We start from the raw sequence: 21389 nt of genomic DNA on the forward strand, positions 1-21389 counted from the left end.
CATGCATCTTTTCCACCGTCGACAGGAGGGAGCGAAAATTCTGGTTCTGTTGCACGCGTCTCATCAAGATCTAGGTTGATGGCATGGGGTTCCATATCAACATCGTTGGCAGCCTTTGGTCGTGGAGGCGGAGTTTCCATTGGATCAGCGTATGGAGCAGCCGCGATGGAGTATTGTATGATTGATTGGAATTTCCTCTTTTTTCGTGTTATTTTGTAAAGTTGGTAAACAGCACCAGATTCGCGTGCCTAATATCTCTGTATGTTAGCGTCAACATCGTAGGGCGTTCGGAACATATCAGGCCGTCCGGAACACGATAGGGCGCTCTTGACACGACTTTTCCGTCGAAATGAGCACTGCTTTGTCTAAGCGAACCTTTCTGTGATTAAAAGAGCGAGTGAATACATGTAGTTCATTGATACCTACCTTGGATGCTAACGTCGACTAGAGGAAAGCATGTGGAGATTGCTGGGCTTCACGCGATGGCAATAGAGGAGAGCTGGCAAATTGGTTGTGGCGGAGAAGTTTATTTCTACTGTCATTGTATGCTCTCTACCACGTTCGAGAAATTAATGACTAGATGAATTTTGGGCTCAAAACGCTTCGCATTCCGTCATCGGCAACACGTGTTGCAACATCCTCCAGGTATTCGGCGGTCACCTAACTTGACCCGGGCTGGCTGATATAGCACGTTTCCTTGTCCACGTTACACGCTATTCGAAATGACCAGCGCAGGAGGTCGACCGCCGATGAGAAGACGGCCATCTTCCTCGAGTTCCTCGTCCGCACCTTCCCCATCATCTAGTAGGCTCACAGCGCGTCCTCTCAAGCCACGCTTCTTGTTGCCCTTTTTAGTCATGCCGGTCTTGACGTGCCCTTGCGGGCGCCGCTGGGAGGGAGGCGTGTTTCGTTTCTCAAAAACCTCTTCAACTATCATCCTCCAGGAAGAAATAGTTTCCGCTCAGCTTCTGCTCTTGATCAAGCTGGGACTTGTCCTTGTTGATACGGGGACGGAAAGAGTTGGGGTCACGGCGGAAGGTGACGTCCAGGTTCTTCAGGAAGGTGTTGCAACCAGTAAGAAGAGACTCGGGCTTGTTGGCGCGAGCCTTGACAGCAGGTTGGCCGTCAAAGACAATGACACGATCAGCAAGGTAGGTAGCCATGATGAAATCGTGCTCGACAACGAATGCAGTCTTCTTAGCGTGCATGATGAAGCGCTTGATGACACGTGACGCAACAATACGCTGCTCGGAGTCGAGGTAAGCACTGGGCTCGTCGATGAGATAGATATCAGCCGGAATACCGAGGGCCAAAACAATGGCGACACGCTGCAATTCACCACCAGAGAGGTTCTGCACTTCTTGGTCGATGAAGTCGTCCATCTTGAGCGGCTTGTAGACATCGGTCTGGAACTGGGGGCTCAGGAAAGCGGCCTTGATCTTCTTGAAGAAGAGTTGGCGAACGGTACCCTGGAACCTGGGAGTGATGGTCTGAGGCTTCATGCTAATGCTCATCTTGGGGATCTTGGTCTCGCCATCAGGCTGAAGAGCACCGGCGAGCATCTTACAGAAAGTCGTCTTTCCAGTACCGTTTTCACCCATCATGACGATGATCTCGGAGTCGGTAAAGGAACCAGATTCAATGTTGAGTTCAAAGCCTCCGAGGGTCTTGGTCATGCTGGGGTAGCTGTAGCCACGGTTGTGGTCCACCATGTATTCATCACCAGCCTCCGCAATACGGAACTGCAGCGATTCCTCTCGGAAACGCAAGTTCTCGGTAGGAATGTTGCCATCGAGGAAGATGTTGATACCTTCACGGACAGATGCTGGCAGCGTGACAACACCGTAGACAGCGGGCTTTCCGTATAGGACACAGATGAAATCGGAGAGATAATCCAGGACAGACAAATCGTGCTCGACGACGATGACGTAGTCGTCGGGGCGGAGCAGACTGCGGATCTTACGGGCAGCTGCGAGACGCTGCTTGACATCGAGGAAAGATGACGGCTCGTCGAACATGTATACGTCGGCCTGCTGGACGCAGACGAGGGCAATGGCGAAACGCTGCAACTCTCCACCAGACAGTTGTCCAATGTCGCGGTCGAAAATGTGGCGCAGCTCCAGCTCGTCGATCATCTCATCGAGGTTCTCCATCTGCGAGCGGGCTCCAATGAGCTTGCCCACGGAGCGGTCGGTCGACTTGATGGCCCTTGGAAGTTGGTCGACATACTGGGGCTTGACGACAGCCTTGAGATTGTCTTCTAGAACCTTTGTGAAGTAGTCTACGCGCCGTTAGCCAGTCACTCCTCTGACCAAAAATTTGCTCTTCTTACTCTGGAGTTCAGAACCACGGAAGTATTTGAGAATCTCCTCCCAGTCTGGCGGGTTGTCGTAGCGACCGAGGTTAGGCTTAAGCTTGCCACTGAGAATCTTCAGCGCTGTGCTCTTGCCAATACCGTTTGTTCCAACCAGACCCAGGACCTGGCCCGGCCGGGGCATGGGCAGCCTGTGCAGCTTGAAGCTGTTGGCCGAGTATCGGTGGGTGACCTGGGTCTCGAGATTGGTGGGCAAGTTGATGATGTTGATGGCGTCGAAGGGGCATTTCTTTGGGCAGATGCCGCATCCGATGCAGAGGCGCTCAGAGATGAAGGCGATCTTGGAGGACGAGTCGACTTCGATGCACAGTTTGCCCGTGCGGACGACTGGGCACGACTTTTTGCACTCCTGTCGACATTTCTGCGACGCGTGTTAGAAGAGAGAAGGCGCGAAGGCGCAAATGGGGGTATGGACTTGCCTTGGGCTTGCACTGTCACGGCGAACACGCTCGCGTTAGTCGGTGATCAATTTTTGTGTGTGGAGGGGTAGTGGGGTACCTTGTCCGAGTTGACAATGGCAATACTGGAGCGTGTCAGCAAATACACATGGGAGAGGGCTACAAAGACATGTGACGTACCGGGTGAGCTTGTCAGACATGTTGGCGGCGGCTTTGTGGTTCTGGCGATTGCTGGTGTGGATTGCCCAGGAGTCGCAAACTGTGAAGAAGTTGACGGCTAAAGCAGTGCGTGCGTGGACTCGGGGAGAGTCACTGCTATTAGAGGCGCGCGCGGAGTCTGCAGGCAGAGGGTGAAAGAAGTATCCCGGACGACGACTGCACAGAGTAGAAAGAAACAACGTGAAAGAAAGGTGGACACTGACGTTGCCGGCCTTTAGGTGCGCTTACTCACTGGCCGCTGATTCGCCGTATACAAAGGGCAGGGCTGAAATCGGGGCTAGCGCTGAACGCTGTAAGGAACCTCCGCGCTCCAGAGATCACGACCCTACCTAGCCTATACCTCACCCCCAAGACCACCAACCCCCACTACCCATTTCGAGGGTGTCTTGGACATGGACTGTACGTATATTCTCTTTTGACTCTGTTGGCGCGTAACTTTCACCCGCGAACCCTGCCGGCGTTGCCTGCTGTCGGCCCTGTCCGTGTCCATCAATCCCATCGCCAGATCACGCCCACGCATCCAGCAACTTGCCTTTCACGCATAACACGCTCTGTCGCTGCGTAAAGAGCGCACATATGAGCTCTCCCCCGCCGTGTACACTTGATCCGCCCACCCACCGGCACACGCGACTCCACCGCCCTTCTTCCATCGAGCGCTCATCCACCAACACCGCATTCCATCACACTTCCATTGCACAAGTCTTCACCCTGCTTCCTGGCCGCTTTCTGGCTATTCTGGATCGCGTAGTTCTGCTCTATCCAACGCACCCGCTCTGGGCCGCTGCAACCCACACAAGGTTGAAATATCGTGCTGACCATCAACCAAAGCCACGTCCATCATGATGCCCTCGTCACCAGGCCATGTCGCCTCGGTACCATACACAAACGGCCATTTGTCGCCTCTCGCGGCTCACACGACGACCGCCGAAAGCTCCTCCCACCACAGCGACAGCGAACAGTCCGACTCACCAGAGGCCGCCGCAGTCGACCAAGCCTCCGACGTCGACGCGCCGGGCGAGGAATATGATGAAGACGACGAGGTGGCTGCGGATTCAGACTCGTCCGACGATGTTGACGCCGAGGGCGAGCCAGACGGCGACTACGACTCTGAGTCACCGCCGTCTGCGCATGAAGAGAGCGACCGCGCCCGGAGTTCATCACAGGAGTCAACTCGACCGCGCAAACGCAAGGCAAGCGATGAGAAGGAAGACTATATAGAACAGAACCCGGAGCTCTATGGTCTGCGTCGCAGCGTACGTGGCATCTCCAGTCTCTTTGCACATGAGCTAACCGCAGGTCAGGGTCGTGCCCGCCCTAGTCGTCGCATCGTAAGTGACTCCCAGATGACGGAAGAAGCCATTATTAACTCGCTTTAGATGGATAGTGATGATGAAGATGATGAAGACTACAGCTCTGACCAGCCTCGCAAGCGACAGAGGACAGCCTCGCGCAAGAGTTTGTCTACCCCATCCTGGCCATCTGAAGTCGTACTAATCCGCCTGCCTAGCCTCGAACGTACCCACACCAGTCTATCGCTCAGCCAACTCCGACTCCGAGTCGGACGGCTACGTGGGCGCTCGTCGCAACATCCCAACCAAGAAGCAACGCCAGCGTCAGCAAGCCGTTGCTGCGGGTCGCGAGCCTCCATCGCAAGCCGAGGTCCGGTTCTCTGCTCGCCGCAGTGCCCAAGTCGCGAACTACAACGAGGAAGAAGACGAGGACGAGTTTGTGGAGGACGATGACGATACGACTCCTAACTACTGGGCGACCGCGCAAGAAGATACCGGCCCCGTTATTGACAAGATCCTTGACCATCGACCGAAGAACGGATTAGGTAAGGCGGACTACTGGTCTGATATACTGCCATGTGCTAACTGATGGCAGAAATGGATCCTGGGTTCGACAAACGCGACTTCGAGTACCTGGTCAAATGGCAAGACAAGGCACACTACCATTCCACATGGGAAGACTACACGACGGCTGCAACATACAAGGGCTACCGCAAGTTGGACAACTACTACAAGGGTCCTGTCCAGAATGACATGTATGTCTACAGCCGCAAGAACGCCGACCCAGAAGAGTACGAGCAGCACATGGTCGCACGCGAAGCTGAGCGCGAGAGCCAGCTCGATTTCCACGTCGTAGAGCGCGTCATCGACTCACGAGACGGCGAGGATGAGCTGGAATACTATGTCAAGTGGAAGGGTCTGACATACGAGTTCTGCACATGGGAACCTGCGTCGCTGGTCAGCCGCTTGTCGCAATCCGAGATCGACCGATTCCTTGACCGCTCGTCGAACCGACCCTCCTCCGACGCCCGCGAGGCGAACCCGAATACCCGCAGGAAGTTTGTCAAGTTGGATGCGCAGCCTGACTACATCAAGTATGGTCAGCTGAGGTCCTTCCAACTTCAAGGTGTCAACTTCCTTGCGCACAACTGGTGTCGAGGCACAAACGTCATCCTTGCCGATGAGATGGGTCTCGGAAAGACAGTGCAGACGGTGTCTTTCATCAACTGGCTGAGGCATGATCGGAGGCAAGATGGCCCCATGATCTGCGTTGTGCCATTATCGACCATGCCTGCCTGGGCGGACACCTTCAACAACTGGACACCAGATGTCAACTATGTCATCTATACCGGTAGAGAAGAGGCTCGCAGCATCATCCGAGACAAGGAGCTGTTGGTTGACGGCAACGTGAAGAAGATCAAGTTCAACGTCCTCTTGACAACCTACGAGTACGTTCTTGCGGACTGGCAATTTCTGCAGAGCATCAGCTGGCAGTTCCTTGCTGTCGATGAGGCCCACCGGTTGAAGAACCGCGAGTCGCAGCTGTACGATAGGCTGCGACAGTTCAAAGCACCATGTCGACTTCTCATCACGGGTACTCCCATCCAGAACACACTGGGTGAGCTGGCCGCCCTGATGGACTTTCTTATGCCAGGAAAGATCTCCGTTGACGAGAACGTTGATCTTGCTTCGGAAGACGCCAGCCAGAAGCTTGCCGAACTCAGCTCAGCCATTCAGCCCTACATGATTCGCCGCACCAAGGAGAAGGTGGAGAACGACCTACCTCCCAAGTCTGAGAAGATTCTTCGAGTTGAACTGTCCGACATTCAGCTGGAGTACTACAAGAACATCCTCACCCGCAACTACGAGGCTCTTAATGAGGGTGGTGTGGGCCACAAGCAGTCTCTGTTGAACATTGTCATGGAGCTCAAGAAGGCTAGCAACCATGCTTTGCTCTTCCCCAACGCTGAGAACAAGCTCGTCAAGCCCGGTGCGTCAAAAGAAGAGACTCTCAAGGCCCTCATTACCTCCAGTGGTAAAATGATGCTGCTGGACCGGCTCCTCGGAAAACTCAAGGCCGACGGTCACCGTGTGCTCATCTTCAGTCAGATGGTGCACATGTTGGACATCTTGACCGATTACCTCAAGCTGCGCAACTACCCCTTCCAGCGTCTGGACGGCACAGTCCCAGCGGCAGAGCGGAAGATTGCTATCGACCACTTCAACTCTCCCGGTAGTGAGGATTACTGCTTCCTGTTGTCGACTAGGGCGGGTGGTCTCGGTATCAACTTGATGACTGCTGACACCGTTGTCATCTTCGACTCCGACTGGAACCCTCAGGCAGATCTGCAGGCCATGGCCCGAGCTCATCGTATTGGTCAACAGAAGCCTGTCAGCGTCTATCGTCTAGTCTCGAAAGATACCATCGAAGAGGAGATTCTGGAGCGTGCTCGCAACAAGCGTATGCTTGAGTTCATCACAATCCAGCGTGGTGTGACCGATCGTCAACAAAAGGAGCTCAACGACAAGATGAGTCGCGCTGCAGCAGAGCCGACTTCCGCCGATGATATCAACAATATCCTCAAGCGTCGTGGACAGAAGATGTTCGAGCAGTCTGGTAACCAGAAGAAGCTTGAGGAGCTCGACATTGACTCCGTCTTGGAGAATGCTGAAGAGCACAAGACTGAGCAGGCTGCTGGTCTTACATCTGACGGTGGTGAAGAGTTCCTCCGGAACTTTGAGTACACTGATGTCAAGATCGATCTCGAATGGGACGACATCATTCCGAAAGAAGAGCTGGAGGCAGTCAAGGCCGATATCCAGCAGCGGAAAGATGAAGAAGAGACCCAGAAGTTGCTCGAAGAGAATGCTCCACGAAAGCGCAAGGCAGCCTCAGCAAGTGCACGAGAGCAGCGAGCTGCAAAGAAGCGAGCACTCGAGGCTTCTCAAGTCGATGTCGATGATGACGAGCAATCCGAGCCAGACGATAGCGTTAAGCGCGACCCGAAGCGCCCTCTCAACACGAAGGAGGCTCGTAATCTTATTGGCGCATACTGCCGGTATGGTTCGCTCGAGGAGCGTGGCGAGGAAATGCTCCGCGCGGCAAGGCTTGTCGGTCGGGACATGGGCGTAGTCAAAGCTACTCTCGATGAAATCATTGCCATGAGCACGCAGCTTGTTAAGGACGAGCAGACTAGGCTCAAGAACTTGGAGGCTGAGACTAAGCGCCCAATCACGAAGAAGGACAAGAAAGCCGTTCTTTTCGACTTCGGTAACGTCAAGAAGGTCAATGCAGAGACCATTCTGGAGCGACCCATCGAGATGCGCGTCCTGAAGGAAGCGGTTGAGGCAACGCCCGAGTGGCGCAACTTCCGGGTACCGGACGCTATCAAGCCCGCAAGCTACTCTTGTCCCTGGGGTGCACGCGAAGATGGTATGCTTTGTATCGGCATCCAGCGCCACGGCTACGGCGCGTGGATCCCCATCCGCGACGATCCAGAGCTTGGTCTGACTGACAAGTTCTACCTTGAGGAGCACCGTGTCGACAAGAAGGAAGAGCGGACCAAAGCTGACGAGAAGAATGCCAAGTCCCCTGGTGCTGTGCATCTGGTTCGTCGCGCCAACTATTTGCTTACTGTCCTCAAAGACAAGAGCACGTCGGACCCCAATGTCAAGCGCCTGATGGAAAACCATCACCGCAACAACAAGAAGCATCAGCTGAACATTGCGCGACGGGCAGACAAGGGTGTTTCTGCTAGTCCTGCTCCAGCTGGCCTAGCACGTAAGGTACAAGGACGGGACTCGGAGCGTCCCACGCATCGCGCCCATAGCGGCAGCGAGATCCGTCGTCCTGACAGCCGGACTGAAGGTCGTCATCATGATCGGAGCCGGGATGATCGCCCTAGGCATAGCGACCAATACAGGCCGTCTGACGCCCACCGCAAGGAGCACCGCAACGACCGAGGCAGCATTGATCGTCGTGTGCAGACGTCTGATCGGAACGGCACGCCAGAAAACCGCAAAAAGACCAACGGCGACGTGGATAGACAGCGTGTTAGGGATGATCGACCACGCCTCTCTGAGGACCGCCCACGCTCTCACAGTCAGAGCCAAGTGCCTGACCGCAGTGTGGAGACGCCTAAGCCCAAGGAGAAGAAGCCGGATGACTTCCTTGAGCGAAAGCTTCGACCGGTGCGCGACAATCTCGGCCGCCTTAAAAAGGCGACACCGAAGAACTACCCACAGAAGGAGACGATGGTCAAGGTGCTCAAGATTGAGTTGATCGCTATCGGCAACTTCATTCGCGCAGAGACTCGCGACAATGCGGAGCTCGAGGATCGTCTATGGTAAGCATTCACGACGATGTTGTAGAGATGTATACTGATTCTTGACAGGAACTATACGATCAACAACCATTGGCCTCGGCCCGGTGTCACCGTCGCGGCAGTCAAGGGCATGTACAACAAGATGCTGAGCCAGGAGAAGCCAGCGGCGAATGCGACTCCAACGAACGGACAAAAGAACGGCGCTTGAGGATGCGTTCCTGTGCAGGTGCATAGTATGCCCATGCATCAGTCCACCACTTCCATCAAAGACATATGGGCGTTTTCGATTTCTACGGCGGCACACCGCCATGTATATTTGCAGCATAGCGTAGGTGTTCGGCTCGGTTGACTACTCAAGACATGGCTAGTTACGGGCACTGTTTGCTTCTTCGTCTTTTTTCTTGTATTGCATGGACTGCCCAGTTAGGGCGTGTCCCGGTGTTTATGATTTTAGCTGGGCGGCGCAAATAAAAACTAGCGTACAGGTTGTTGAACACGCATCGGCGGCGGCACTTGGGATAGTGCATACGATATTTCAAGAAGGGAAGGTATTTTTGCAAGGAGGGAATTCATCTTTAGCAACATGTAGATTCAGCACCTGCGGGTTTGCAACATGCAACGAACTACACACTTGGCGTCTTTGGCTCACTGCATGATGTGGAGTTAGTGCACGCATGCTGATGGTGAGGTATTATTATTGTCCGACTGCAGCCTTGGCCTACGTGGAGGAAGGAAATTGATCACGCGAGTCATCTGCTGCCCAATCTTCCACATGTGCCGTCCTCCGGGGGTTTGGATTCTCGGTTGTCTAGAGTATTCGACGGCCCACACGTGGCTTGGAGGCCAAGCGGTGAGTGATGATCGGGGCGGTGGTGGCAGCAGCATGATGGAGCAACTGACACTGAGCGAATTCAAAGGCGACGAATGTCGGACACTGGAAGATCACACGATCAAGGGACGCGTAGGGCTAGCGAGACATATGCGGCTGTGGGGAAGGGGCATGTGTACATATGTCTCTGGCTGGGGGATGTGTGGGAGAAAGTGTTAGTGCGAGTGCGATGACGCGCCAATGACAAGGGTCGCTGAAGGATCGTGCTCGCAGCGGTGGCTCCCGTCGCCGTCGGGCCATCAGGGTATCCTGTCTTCGGCGGGCGGCGCTTCTGCATAGCATTCTCGAATATACAGTCGCACGACTCCCCCAGGTCTGCTTGCAAATGCCTGGTCTTGACTCTCCACCACCATAGATATGCTGCGCGTACGGGACGCATGTTTATGCGGGCTGCTCTTCTGGGCGCACGCGACCGCAGCTCCAGCTAATGCGGCAGGTGCTACAGAAAACAGCCGCGTTGCGGGTTCTGGAACCACTGACGCGGATAGTCGACGAAAGCTTACGGGCAGGTTCCTCCATATTACGGGTACGTCTTATCTGATCTTCAGGGCAGCGTCGCAGCTAACGTCATGACGTAGACTTTCATCCAGACCCATTCTACAAGACATATTCCAGCACAGAAGCCGACGCCGCGTGCCACCGCAGACATGGACCCGCCGGCCTCTACGGCGCAGAAACTACCGGCTGCGACTCGCCCTTTGCGCTCGTCAACCAGACGTTCCAATGGATAGAAGACAACCTAAAAGACCAAATCGACTTCGTCATATGGACCGGCGACTCGGCGCGGCACGACAATGACGAGGGGATACCGCGGACGCAGCAGCAGATCATCGAGCAGAATGAGTACATGGTCTCCAAGTTTGCCCAAGTCTTTGGACAGAGCCGCGGGGGCCATGGCCCCGACAGCTTCGCCATACCCATAGTGCCGACATGGGGGAACAACGACATCATGCCACACAACATCTTCACTGCCGGCCCGAACAGATGGACCCTCAAGTATCTCGACATATGGCGCGGCTTCATACCTGAGGCGCAAAGGCATCAGTTCCAGCAAGGAGGATGGTTCTCGGTCGAGGTGATCCCGGGCAAGTTGGCTGTCATCAGCTTGAACACCATGTAAGCGGGGAAAGAAGGATCGCGGTCTTCGGGACAGGAGCTAACTTGCGCAGGTACTTCTTCACCTCCAACTCGGCTGTCGACGGCTGTGCAAAGAAACACGAACCCGGCTACGAACACATGGAGTGGCTGCGCATCCAGCTTCAAATCCTGCGAGATCGCGGCATGAAGGCTATACTCATCGGCCATGTCCCACCCGCTCGGGTCGACAGCAAAGCAAGCTGGGACGAGACATGCTGGCAAAAGTATACACTTTTCGTCCGACAGTTCCGAGACGTCATCGTAGGAAGCCTCTATGGGCACATGAATATCGACCACTTCATGCTGCAGGATTTCGAACACATCGAAAAGGATACGGAAAACGGGAAAATGGGGGCAATCCAAAACGGGCCTTCGCTGGCCAACGATATCGAGCTTCTCGAGGACGGAGAGGTAACAGTGGCATCCGCATCCGACTACCTGCTCAATCTGCGGGATGCCTGGGCTCAGCTGCCCGCGCCCCCGGCCAAGTCGAACAAGAAGTCGCGCTCGAAGAATGTCGATGAAGGCGAGGACGAAGATTCTGTATGGACATGGCTCGTATCCCAGTTCGCGAAACCCTCGAAAGACCGAAAGGAAGAGAGGAAGAAGTATCTGGAGAAGATTGGTGGGAGATACGCTGAGCGCTATGCGGTAACACACGTCGCACCCAGTGTAGTACCCAACTACTTCCCCACCCTGCGCATCATTGAGTACAACATCACTGGTCTGGAACACCTCAACGTAGCCTCTAGCCCCATCAGTCCACAAACGATCGATCCACCCGTTGAGGAGCTGCCGATCACCGCTACGAACTTCGATGACGACGAAGAATACCTTCGGGACGTGGAGACTGCGCGAAAGAAGAAACACAAAGGCAAGAAGGACAAGAAGAAGCCGCGAAAGTACAAATTCAAGGTTCCAGATGGTCCCTCAAAGTCCTCCCCGCCTGGCCCAGCGTACTCGCCGCAGACGCTGACGTGGACGCGACATGTTCAATACTTTGCAAACCTCACGCACATCAACAACGACTTTGTCGAGCCTCCGCCAGAGGTTCTTGGATCTGCCGCCACCGAAAGTTCGATAAACAAAGACTCTGCAAGCACCATTTTTGGTTTCGCAGTCAGTCCGGATGGCAAGCTTGAGAACAAGAAGTGGAACGAAGGCAAGCACAAGAAACACCAGGGCAAGCAACCCAGGCCAGAACCACATCCCAACGAGTTTGTATTCGAGGTTGAATACGATACGAAGAAGGACAGGGGATTTGCCGATCTCACAGTAAGGCGGTGGGTGGAGTATGCTAGGAAGATTGGATCATCTGCATCGAAAAGTGCTGAAGTAGAAGAGGAGGAGGCCGATGTGATCGAAGATGAAGACGACGAAGACGAACTCGACACGACAAAGGGAAAGAAGCACAAGCATAAGAAGGGGAAGAAGGGAAAGCATCACAAGAAACACAAGGCGTCAAGGGAATGGTTCACTTTCGTCAGGCGAGCATTTGTAGGCACCATGGATCCTCACGAGATCAAGGAATTGTTCGGCGCGGGATTATCAGCATCATCAGCATCATCAGAAGCATTAGAAGAGGCGCAGGAGATTATGGAGTTGTAGGTGGTTGTTTGATGGGATGCATTAGAAGAGCTGTTGCTGAGGCACCGCTCATTGATACCCTGCTGGCGTTTGATGGCCGCTCTTTTTTCCCTTTTGGTCGGTTTTGTAGTGGAGATGTGTATATGTAACTGGCGGGTGGTGGGATATTGGCAGTCTTGGTGTGCATAGCGAGGATTGCTTCGTCGCATAGCATGTCATGACATGGTTGAATATGTAGTATGAGAGAATGAGAACCAAATAAGAAGAATACACATACAATCGCGTACAAATCTATCCCAATGCCAGTACGACCATGATTTCTTTCTGCAGACCTGATGCGAAAGCCCTTGCACAATAGTGGCCAAGTGCGTCGAATGTAACAGAGAGCGCGTTGACGGACAGTCTGAATGTACCGCATTCGGCAGGTTTCGCTGAAACCGTTGATGACGGCGGACTGTTACCCTTTCCACCGGAAGTCTTACCCCTACCCTCCAACCTCATCACCGCGCAACGCCAGATATTCAAACAAGATTGATCACACCGATCGCTCCAGCGGAACAATCTCTCTAGAGTGAGAAAATCTAAATGCACTAGTTGGAATAATAGAAGAGAACATGAGAGTTGTGGTCGCAGGCGCGTTGGTGCTTACGCCCCAAGTCTGATCTTCCCTCACCAGCACACTTGATAGTTGATTCACCACAGGACATGTTATCATCAGTAGACCGCAGATAATCTGTAGACACAAAGTATGAAAAAAAGGCATAGAATCTGTTACATTTTCCATAACTGCTCCAACGCCATGCAGAATGCAAGTTCATGTTATCTCAAAAAAAAGGGCATATTAACACACAACATCTAGCTCCATAACCTCAACGTCCCATCTGCACCAGCCGACACACACCACGGCTCTCTAGGATGCCAATCTAGGCCCATAACACCCAACCTGCTCTTGACCTTGTGTCCTCGCAGTACCTTCAATGGCACAATCGTCGCATTCTCCATGAGGTCGCCTACGACCTTTCCGTGGAAAATCTGAATGGTGCCGTCGTCGGAGGTATCGGCGAAAAGAGGGAGACCACCTTGGTGGAAGCGTACTGCACGGATAGCTTCCTTGTGGAAACGGAGAGTCTTGTAGGGTTTGTTGGAGAGATCGAGATCGTGCCAGAGGAGACGCTGTGTGGAAAAGTCAGTGTGTGGTTTTACTAATAGTCTAGTGTGACTCGAACTTACCTTGTCGTATGTTCCGACAATGATGTTGTCACCACCAGGATGCACATCGATAGACGAGATCCACTTGGCACCTGGTTGCAAGATTTTGACGAGTTCCTGCTTGGCGAGGTCGTAGCTGCGGATGGTGTTGCGGGTAGCGACGAAGAAGATGGCCTTGGAAGGATGGAATTGTGCGGTTTGAGCAATACCCTTTAGGCGGCGGAAGGGCAGTTGAGTGAGATGTTTCGAGACGGTGTGGATGGCTACGGCTGTGCTTTGACCACGAGGCGATACCGTGGCGAAATAGTCTCCTCTCCGGTGCCAGTTGATAATCTTGACAGCTGATCGGACTTCGACTTGAACGAGAACGCCCTTGTTTTCAAGGCGAGCTCCCGGACGGCTCCACTTGCCGGGTGCTTGCTTGGGTGCTTCGCCGTCATTTGATTTCGGCTTCGACGTTGCGTAACCCCAACCCGCGTCGAGGACCTCGCGACTGGCCTGCTCTACGTCTGGTGACAGAAGCGTGAACGGTACGATGAGGTAGACGTTCTCGCCACAAGCGGCGGCGACTACGGCGGCGTCCTTGGTAGGCCTCCACTGTACAGCGTCCACGGCCTCTTCATCAGACAGCTTCGCATTCCAGACCTGGCGACCTGTCAGAATCTCCCAGATTCTCACATAGCCGTCGTCACCTCCGCTCGCAACAAAGATACCGTTGGGATCGATCGACACACAGCGGACGCGTCCTTCTTGTCCACGGAATATCGCTGCGCAAGTAGTCGGGAAAGGCTTCAGCTCTTCCGGGTTGGGTAGCTTAGGCAGCAGGGATTCAGGGTCAATGTTGAGTCGGTTTCTTCGGATACGAGGAGCCAAGTACAGATCCAAGCTTCGCTCAAATCGTTCCTTGACGAATGTTTCGTAACCAGGAACCTTGCGCAACGCAGCGTAGTCCTTGGGCAGGAAGTCCCTCTCCCGGTCCTCCTCGTCTTGTTCCAGCCATGCCTGCTCCTCAGCCTTATCCGGTAGATACTCGGGCGGTGGGTGGTAACTCGCTTCGTAGCCAGGCGGTGGCAGCTTGGGGGCGGGAATGTGCATCGAGTTGTCTGGTCGTGGCTTCTCGTCCGCCCATACATCGAAAGTGAAAGCGTCCTGCTCCTCTTCCTGCTCCTCGGGTGCCTTGTATGGCTGGATCCTGCCTTCTCTGATCGCCTTGACGAGTTTCATGACACGCTTCGCCTCGTGCTTGGAAGGAATGAATCGTCGCTTGGGCTCTGGTGCAGCGCTGAGCGGCATGATTTCCTGGTGGCCAGAGAAGTAGGCAACCATGTCTGGATATGGGTCGTATCCATCCTCAACCACCTCGTTCCTTGTGAGCTTCTTGAGCACCTGCAGCTCCTCGTCCGTCAAGTTCAGCGGCTTTCCTGTCTGAGGATCCGTCAAACCTGTCCAGCCCTTGGGTATATCAATGCTGTCCAACAGCGCGTCCAGTGCCTCGCCCTTGGCTGGGCGCATGATCTTCTTGCCGTTGATGTCGTAGCCAATGTGCGGGTATTCATCGTAGTACTTGAGGTCGATGTTTCCGATCGTGTTGGTAGCTTCGACATCAGAATCGTCCGACTCGTAGACTGGGTCGATTTCCTTGTAGATGTAGCGGGTATTGCCGTGCGCGTCCGTGGTGACGGTGTAGTTGGGTTTGAGATCCTCATCGTCGTCCAATTCCTCTGTTCCATTGCCATATGCGTCGAGGTCCATTTCGTGTGTCGGCACGCCCTTCTTCTTGCGCAGCGGAACGTCTGAGGTGTTCAAATTGCGCATTTCCTCACGAATTTGCTCAGAGTCGCTGTCTTCCTCATCCTCCTCTTCATCCTCGTCCGACAGACCCTCAATCACACTGCTGGCATCGGTATCGGCGTCTTCATCCTGGCTGTCGTCCGAGTCGTCCTCGGAATGCGACAGGATGCCTTCCAGCAGTCCGTCGCCCAGTTCGTCCTCTGAGTCACTGGGCTCAGGCGCCGGGCGCGTAACTACCTTTCTCTTGCGCGGATTGACAGACATGATTTGGTGTTTGCTGTTCACTTGTCACGTCGACCTCGGACTGTCGCAACTTCCCAAAAATTATCGCTAGCGTCCAAGATTTCGGTTTTAGCGCGTCGCACGTGCCAGGCGGCCATCAGCCAAGGAAACATACTCGGGGTCCCTATTCGTTACAACACTCAAACTCCGCAACTCACTCATACCCCACGCCATTGCAACCGCCCGCATCGGCTGCTTGAAGACACCACATCGAGACTGATTGCAGCAGTAACTTCACCGACTCACGATGGCGACGCGCCACACTGATTACGATCGTAGACGCCATTCCCCGCGCCGAGACCGTGACCGCGACCGCGGAGATCGTGGAGACCGCTATGGCGAAGGACGCTTCAGAGACGACCGTGACCGCCGGGACCGCCGCGATGACCGTAGGGAGCCAGACCGGAGAGAGCGCGATCGCGACACGTACCGTCGACGCTCGCGGTCCCCACCACCTCGCCGCCGCGACCGATCTCGAGACCGTGGCGACCGTGGCGTAGACCGAGGAGACAGCTACAGGCGCGACCGTGATGGCGACAGGGATAGGGACAGGCGTCGCCGCTCTACTTCCCGCCGGCCTCTGTCTCGTTCCTCTGCCACACCTGCACCCGGATCCGATAGCTATAGGCGTGACGACAGGCGTGACGACAGGCGTGACGACAGGCGCGATGACAGGCGTGAGCGACTGGAGCCCTCCTCGCGCGACGAGAGGAGAAAAGACCCCGAGACACAGGTCAAGGACAAGCTCGCTGACCGCGCTGCCAAGCTGGCCGAGTGGAAGAAGCTCAACGCTGAGCGTCTGGGCAAGGAGAAGACGGACACGCCTGGCTCGGGTGCTTCACCAGCTGTTACTGCGCCTGCAACCCCCTCGGCTGCTGCGACGCCCCCGCCAGCCCCAGTAGCTGAAGCCAAGCTTGATACCGCTAAGACCAAAGCTGTTGCACAGAAGAGCGCTACTGAGAAACTCAAACAGAAGCAGCCCGAGAAGTCGACCTTCAAGCTGGATGCTTCCGCCGCAGCACGCCCACTAGACATGGCCAAGCCTGCTGGAAAGACCGTCACCGCTAGCAGTAAGTTTTCCTCTAGATGCTCTTCCGCGGACCACCGACTTACTCTTGCAGAACCCCCCATCGCCAAGGCCAATGGTAACATTGGTGCGTTCGGCCTCAAGACCAAGACGGCTGCCGAGACCGAAGAGGAGACTTCCAGAAAAGCCCTGCTCGAAGAGGAAGGCCCTACCAAGAAGCGCAAGCTCCAGGCCCTCCCCGAGTTCACCTCCAACGACGAACCTGAGCCCGAGGCCGACGGCGCTGATCACGACTCCGAGATGAGTGGAATCGGCAGTGACGACGAAGAGAACAACGCCGAGCTTCAGGCTCGCCTCGAGAAGCGTCGCGCAGAGATCGCCAACGAGAACCAACAGGACACTGCCATGGGAGAAGCATCTGCTGTCGAAGCCCCCGCCGACGACAAGATGGAAGTTGACGAAAATGCAGGCGCCGAAGAAGATGAAATCGACCCTCTCGATGCCTTCATGGCTGATCTCTCTGAGCCACAGCCAAGCCGCGGGGCTCCTTCGGGTCAAGCCATGTTTGCTGACGAGCTTGAGCCTGTCGAGACCTCTGTCGAGGCGGAAGACCTTCTCGCCCTTCGTGCTGCAAAGAAGAAGAAGAAGGAGGTACCTACTGTCAACCACGATAAAGTTGAGTACGAGCCATTCAGGAAAAACTTCTACACTGAACCGTCCGAAGTTGCACAGATGACACCTGAGGAAGTTGCCGATCTGCGCCACGAACTTGATGGTATCAAGGTCAAGCCCGACGACGTACCCCGTCCCGTCACCAAGTGGGCCCAGATGGGCTTGCTACAAGCTACCATGGATGTCTTCACCAAGATCGGCTATGAGAGGCCCACGGGTATCCAGTCTCAAGGTGTGCCTACAATCCTCTCTGGTAGGGATCTTATCGGAGTAGCCAAGACTGGCTCCGGAAAGACACTTGCCTTTGGTATCCCCATGATTCGCCATGTCCTTGATCAGCGCCCTCTTAAACCTACTGATGGGCCCATTGGACTGATCCTCGCTCCAACGCGAGAGCTGGCGCTGCAGATTGTCCATGAGCTCAAGCCTTTCCTCGCTGCATCTGGCGTCACAATCAAGTGTGCTTATGGTGGTCAACCAATCTCCGACCAAATCGCTATGATCAAGCGTGGAGGCATCCATATCTTATGTGCAACTCCAGGCAGAATGATTGATCTGACAAACGTCAACCAAGGCAGAGTGCTTTCTTTCCGACGTATCACTTATGTGGTCCTTGATGAAGCTGATCGTATGTTCGATATGGGCTTCGAGCCTCAAGTCATGAAAATTCTTGCGAATGTACGCCCTGACCGTCAAACTGTCCTCTTCTCAGCAACTATGCCAAAGAACATGCAGTCCTTGGCGCGCAAGGCACTGCATGACCCAGCCGAGATCACTATTGGTGGCAAGAGCAAGGTTGCCCCCGAGATCACTCAGATCATCTCGGTCGTCCCGAATAGTTATGAGAAGAAGGTCCACAAGACTCTGCTATACCTTGGTCAGCTGTTCTCCGAAGATGAGAACGCCCAGGTGTTGATCTTCACCGAGCGACAGGAGACGGCTGAAGACCTCTTATCTAAGCTCTACAAGTCTAAGTATTTCTCTGTCAACACGATTCATGGAGCCAAAGACCAGACGGATCGTAACGAAGCGATCAATGACTTCAAGCAAGGTGTTCTTTCTATTCTTATTGCCACATCTGTAGCAGCCCGTGGTCTTGATGTACCTGGACTGGCTATGGTATTGAACTTCGACTCACCTACCCATTTGGAAGATTACGTGCACCGCTGCGGACGTACCGGTCGCGCTGGCAACAAGGGCACAGCTATCACACTCATCGAAAACCCTGGCCAAGAGCGCTTCGCGCTCCACATTGTCAAGGCACTCAAAGAGAGCGGTACAGAAGTACCTCCAGAGCTCCAGGAGATGGCTAACACGTTCCATGAAAAGGCAAAGGCAGGCACCGAGAAGTACTACGGTGGTTTCGGTGGTAAGGGTCTTGACAAGCTTGACGCAGCACGTGCTCTCGAGAAGAAGCGCGAGAAGCGTCAACTCAAGCTCGAAGGTGTTGATGAGAGCGACGACGACGAGGAGATTGCGCCGATCATCAAGAAGCCCGAAGTCGCTGGTCCGGGTGTTGTCAAGGCCGCTGACCCTGCTGCAGCTGACGCCGAGGATCAACCACACTGGATGAAGCTCCTGAACAGTAAGATTGTGGTCAGCAAGACCGAACGCCCTGACGCTGCTGCCTCTGGCAAGCCGATGACTGCGCGCGAGCGAGCAATGGCTGCTGCTTCCAAGGTCGACGGAAGACTGAGCAAGAAGGGTATGATCCATGCAGGCCAGCCCATCGACAACAAAGGCCCAGATGCTGGTCTCTACCACTCAACCATTGAGATCAACGACTTCCCCCAGAAGGCTCGATGGGCCGTCACCAACCGCACCAATGTCGCCAAGATTTTGGAACAAACTGGTGTTTCCATTACGACCAAGGGCAACTTCTACCCAGCTGGCAAGCAGCCGGGTGAGACTGATCTCCCTAAGTTGTACATTCTCGTCGAGGGCGATACCGAAAACATTGTCACACAGGCTATGATGGAGCTCACCCGTCTTTTGCGTGAGGGCACCATTGCAGCTGAGGATGCGTCTGCGACTCGCGGACCGACTGGGCGTTACTCAGTTGTCTGAGAAGTTTCATAAAGGTACAGTCCGCTTGTTTGCAATTTTTCTTTCTTTTCCTCAGCGTCAGTTCACTGCATTGGGAGGAATGGTATACTGGACGGGTCGGAGTGGCACTGGATGGAGTTGAAGGTTTCGACAAATTTACGCTTGAAAAGATAGTAGCAGACTCGCCACATCTCTCTCGGCTATACTAAAACGTAAGTGCTGGCCTGATACATTCCTCAATACTTTCTCTGATTTACACACCCTGTCACAGATCACTTCTCCGCTAAGGAGCTTCTACCGCGGCAAAGGTATCACGATGTCGAATTTACCATAGCATCATTGTACATTAATGGGTCACGGACACTGTTCACCGATATGCCAGGAGAGGGATGATGAGCCTAGGTTTCGGGAGACGCAATTATGGTGTCAGGTATCTCTGCTCTGCGCAAGCATGCCCACAAATGGTCAAAAAAATAAAAATTTCCCAAATCATGTGTGCCAATATACATGCAAGCGAACGTCGGCGACTCATGCTCTCTAACCCAGACCCTTGGTATGACTACAACCTATTGCCCAGTATGGAATGACGTAGCGATGCAGATACCAAGCAACAGCGGTATCGCCAGCCAGGATTCATCATCGGTATTCTACATGCATGTCGGACATGTACCTGTAGTGGCGCCATAGTCGCATGCATCCTTCCTCTCAAGTTACAGACCGACCGACAGGCCTGCCGCAAAGACTGCATCTAGCGTCCATCTCTGCCTATTTTAGGAATCCTACGGGAGTCTGCGGGAAGAAGCACCAGCAAGAATCCCTGACAGCGTGGTATTCCTACGAGTGGTGATGATGGATGGCGCGTGCTACCAGAAAACACAGCCTTGCCGCCACCAAGCTCTGGATCTAGAGATCCCTTGGTCTCGGATGCGGCTCAGCAACCCAGCCTCGGGTCTGTTCCTACAAAAGTGTTCTGGGGGCCAGAGTCACGGAAGCGCGAAGGATTTTCCAAGGCAATATCTCCACAGGAGGACATTCCAGGCTACTTGGTTGGTTGAAAAGGCGTGCTGCGTGATGCTGCAGGGTAAGGAGCGCCAATCTCACATATATTGAAGAGCGATTAGCTTAGACGTTGAAGGTATCCTTGCGTGATTAGGCGTTCAACGTCGCCATGGCGGACGTAGAATTGCGAGTTCTTGGTCAGGGTTATGGACCTGGTAGTCTAGTTAGCAGAGGCATGGCATTGGGCAAGTAGTCCCGCTGAAGAACAGCCTTCGGCATGCCGAGATCGTCATCACGTACCCGTATTCTGTCTGTATCTCGCCCGCATCCTTCAGGACGCGAACGTCGATGAACAGATCGCGAGGCGGCTCCAGGCTGCCCGTCAGATCAATGTCAGTCCACTGCCCCTTGTACGCAGCAAGCAGATCGCTGTATTGCCTCACATATTCTTCCTCTTCTGGACTTAGACTGCTCTCTTCTTTTCCGCCTCCGGCGCCCATGCCACTTCCCCTCCCTCCTTCTCCACTATGGTCCTTGCTGCCCTGTTGCTCCAGCACGTCGATACCCTCCCAGCAGTACTCCTCTAGCTTGTCGCTACGCACGCGGTGGTAGGCGAGTAGACACCGCTTGTTCCGGCGCATACACAGGTGGTTTACAAGGAGAGCGCAGGCTGTTTCAGGCGACGCGCTGGGGTTGAAGGAGCCGTTGTAGGGAGCGAGGATCGATGAAACGTCTTTGTCAAGGTCGCGCACTTCGCGGACTATGGAGCGTGTGAGCTCTGAGGCATAGGGTGGGAGATGGGGGAGGGCAAGAGTGCGCTTCGCGTTTTGCACCTGGGCTTTGTTAGATAGGTGGGAGAGTAGCAAAGTTGGGGGATGCATTGGATTTTACCAATTTGTTGGCCGCCTCTCCATACATGATATATGCCTAATTCCTCCCTCCTAACGTCTCGTATCTTGATAATGTGACAGATGTGGTAGTTTGCGTGAGCTCAACTGTCGCTGCAATTGTAGAACACGCAAAGTCGTCAGCTTCTCAAGATGACGCGTCGTGATATATGTGGTTTCGTGGCTCCTTGATCAGAAAACCAGAGGGCAATTGGCGTATATGTCTTGCTGTGAATATTAATCGAACCTCCTCTACCA

General features: G+C 54.3%; 6 protein-coding genes across 6 annotated transcripts; 3 read left to right on the plus strand and 3 right to left on the minus strand.

Annotated features, from left to right (window-relative positions):
- Nucleotides 1-515: 515 nt before the first annotated feature.
- Nucleotides 516-3170, minus strand: ACET3X_009639 (uncharacterized protein). The gene is made up of 5 exons (XM_069455777.1): nt 2953-3170; nt 2873-2897; nt 2794-2805; nt 2333-2735; nt 516-2281 (listed from the first exon to the last, which is right to left on the minus strand). Exons 1-5 carry the CDS (start codon nt 2970-2972, stop codon nt 927-929), a joined length of 1815 nt encoding a protein of 604 aa, XP_069302472.1. The 5' UTR covers nt 2973-3170; the 3' UTR covers nt 516-926.
- Nucleotides 3171-3313: 143 nt separating this feature from the next.
- ACET3X_009640 (uncharacterized protein) lies at nt 3314-9213 on the plus strand. Its single transcript, XM_069455778.1, has 7 exons — nt 3314-3390; nt 3820-4244; nt 4293-4319; nt 4368-4446; nt 4499-4825; nt 4876-8626; nt 8675-9213. The coding sequence occupies exons 1-7, from the start codon at nt 3384-3386 to the stop codon at nt 8811-8813; spliced, it is 4755 nt and encodes a 1584-aa protein (XP_069302473.1). The 5' UTR covers nt 3314-3383; the 3' UTR covers nt 8814-9213.
- Nucleotides 9214-9761: 548 nt separating this feature from the next.
- ACET3X_009641 (uncharacterized protein) lies at nt 9762-12503 on the plus strand. The gene is made up of 3 exons (XM_069455779.1): nt 9762-10020; nt 10073-10610; nt 10664-12503. Exons 1-3 carry the CDS (start codon nt 9852-9854, stop codon nt 12237-12239), a joined length of 2283 nt encoding a protein of 760 aa, XP_069302474.1. The 5' UTR covers nt 9762-9851; the 3' UTR covers nt 12240-12503.
- A 570-nt stretch (nt 12504-13073) lies between these two features.
- On the minus strand, nt 13074-15482 carry ACET3X_009642 (uncharacterized protein; the record flags this gene model as incomplete). The annotated part of the gene is made up of 2 exons (XM_069455780.1): nt 13074-13391; nt 13449-15482. The coding sequence occupies 2 exons, from the start codon at nt 15480-15482 to the stop codon at nt 13074-13076; spliced, it is 2352 nt and encodes a 783-aa protein (XP_069302475.1).
- Nucleotides 15483-15653: 171 nt separating this feature from the next.
- On the plus strand, nt 15654-19703 carry ACET3X_009643 (uncharacterized protein). Its single transcript, XM_069455781.1, has 3 exons — nt 15654-16570; nt 16622-19457; nt 19517-19703. Exons 1-2 carry the CDS (start codon nt 15748-15750, stop codon nt 19264-19266), a joined length of 3468 nt encoding a protein of 1155 aa, XP_069302476.1. The 5' UTR covers nt 15654-15747; the 3' UTR covers nt 19267-19457; nt 19517-19703.
- A 566-nt stretch (nt 19704-20269) lies between these two features.
- Nucleotides 20270-21383, minus strand: ACET3X_009644 (uncharacterized protein). The gene is made up of 3 exons (XM_069455782.1): nt 21136-21383; nt 20545-21077; nt 20270-20456 (listed from the first exon to the last, which is right to left on the minus strand). Exons 1-3 carry the CDS (start codon nt 21160-21162, stop codon nt 20363-20365), a joined length of 654 nt encoding a protein of 217 aa, XP_069302477.1. The 5' UTR covers nt 21163-21383; the 3' UTR covers nt 20270-20362.
- Nucleotides 21384-21389: the final 6 nt, after the last annotated feature.

Source organism: Alternaria dauci, chromosome 10, assembly GCF_042100115.1.
Source record: "Alternaria dauci strain A2016 chromosome 10, whole genome shotgun sequence".
Lineage (NCBI taxonomy): Eukaryota > Fungi > Ascomycota > Dothideomycetes > Pleosporales > Pleosporaceae > Alternaria > Alternaria dauci.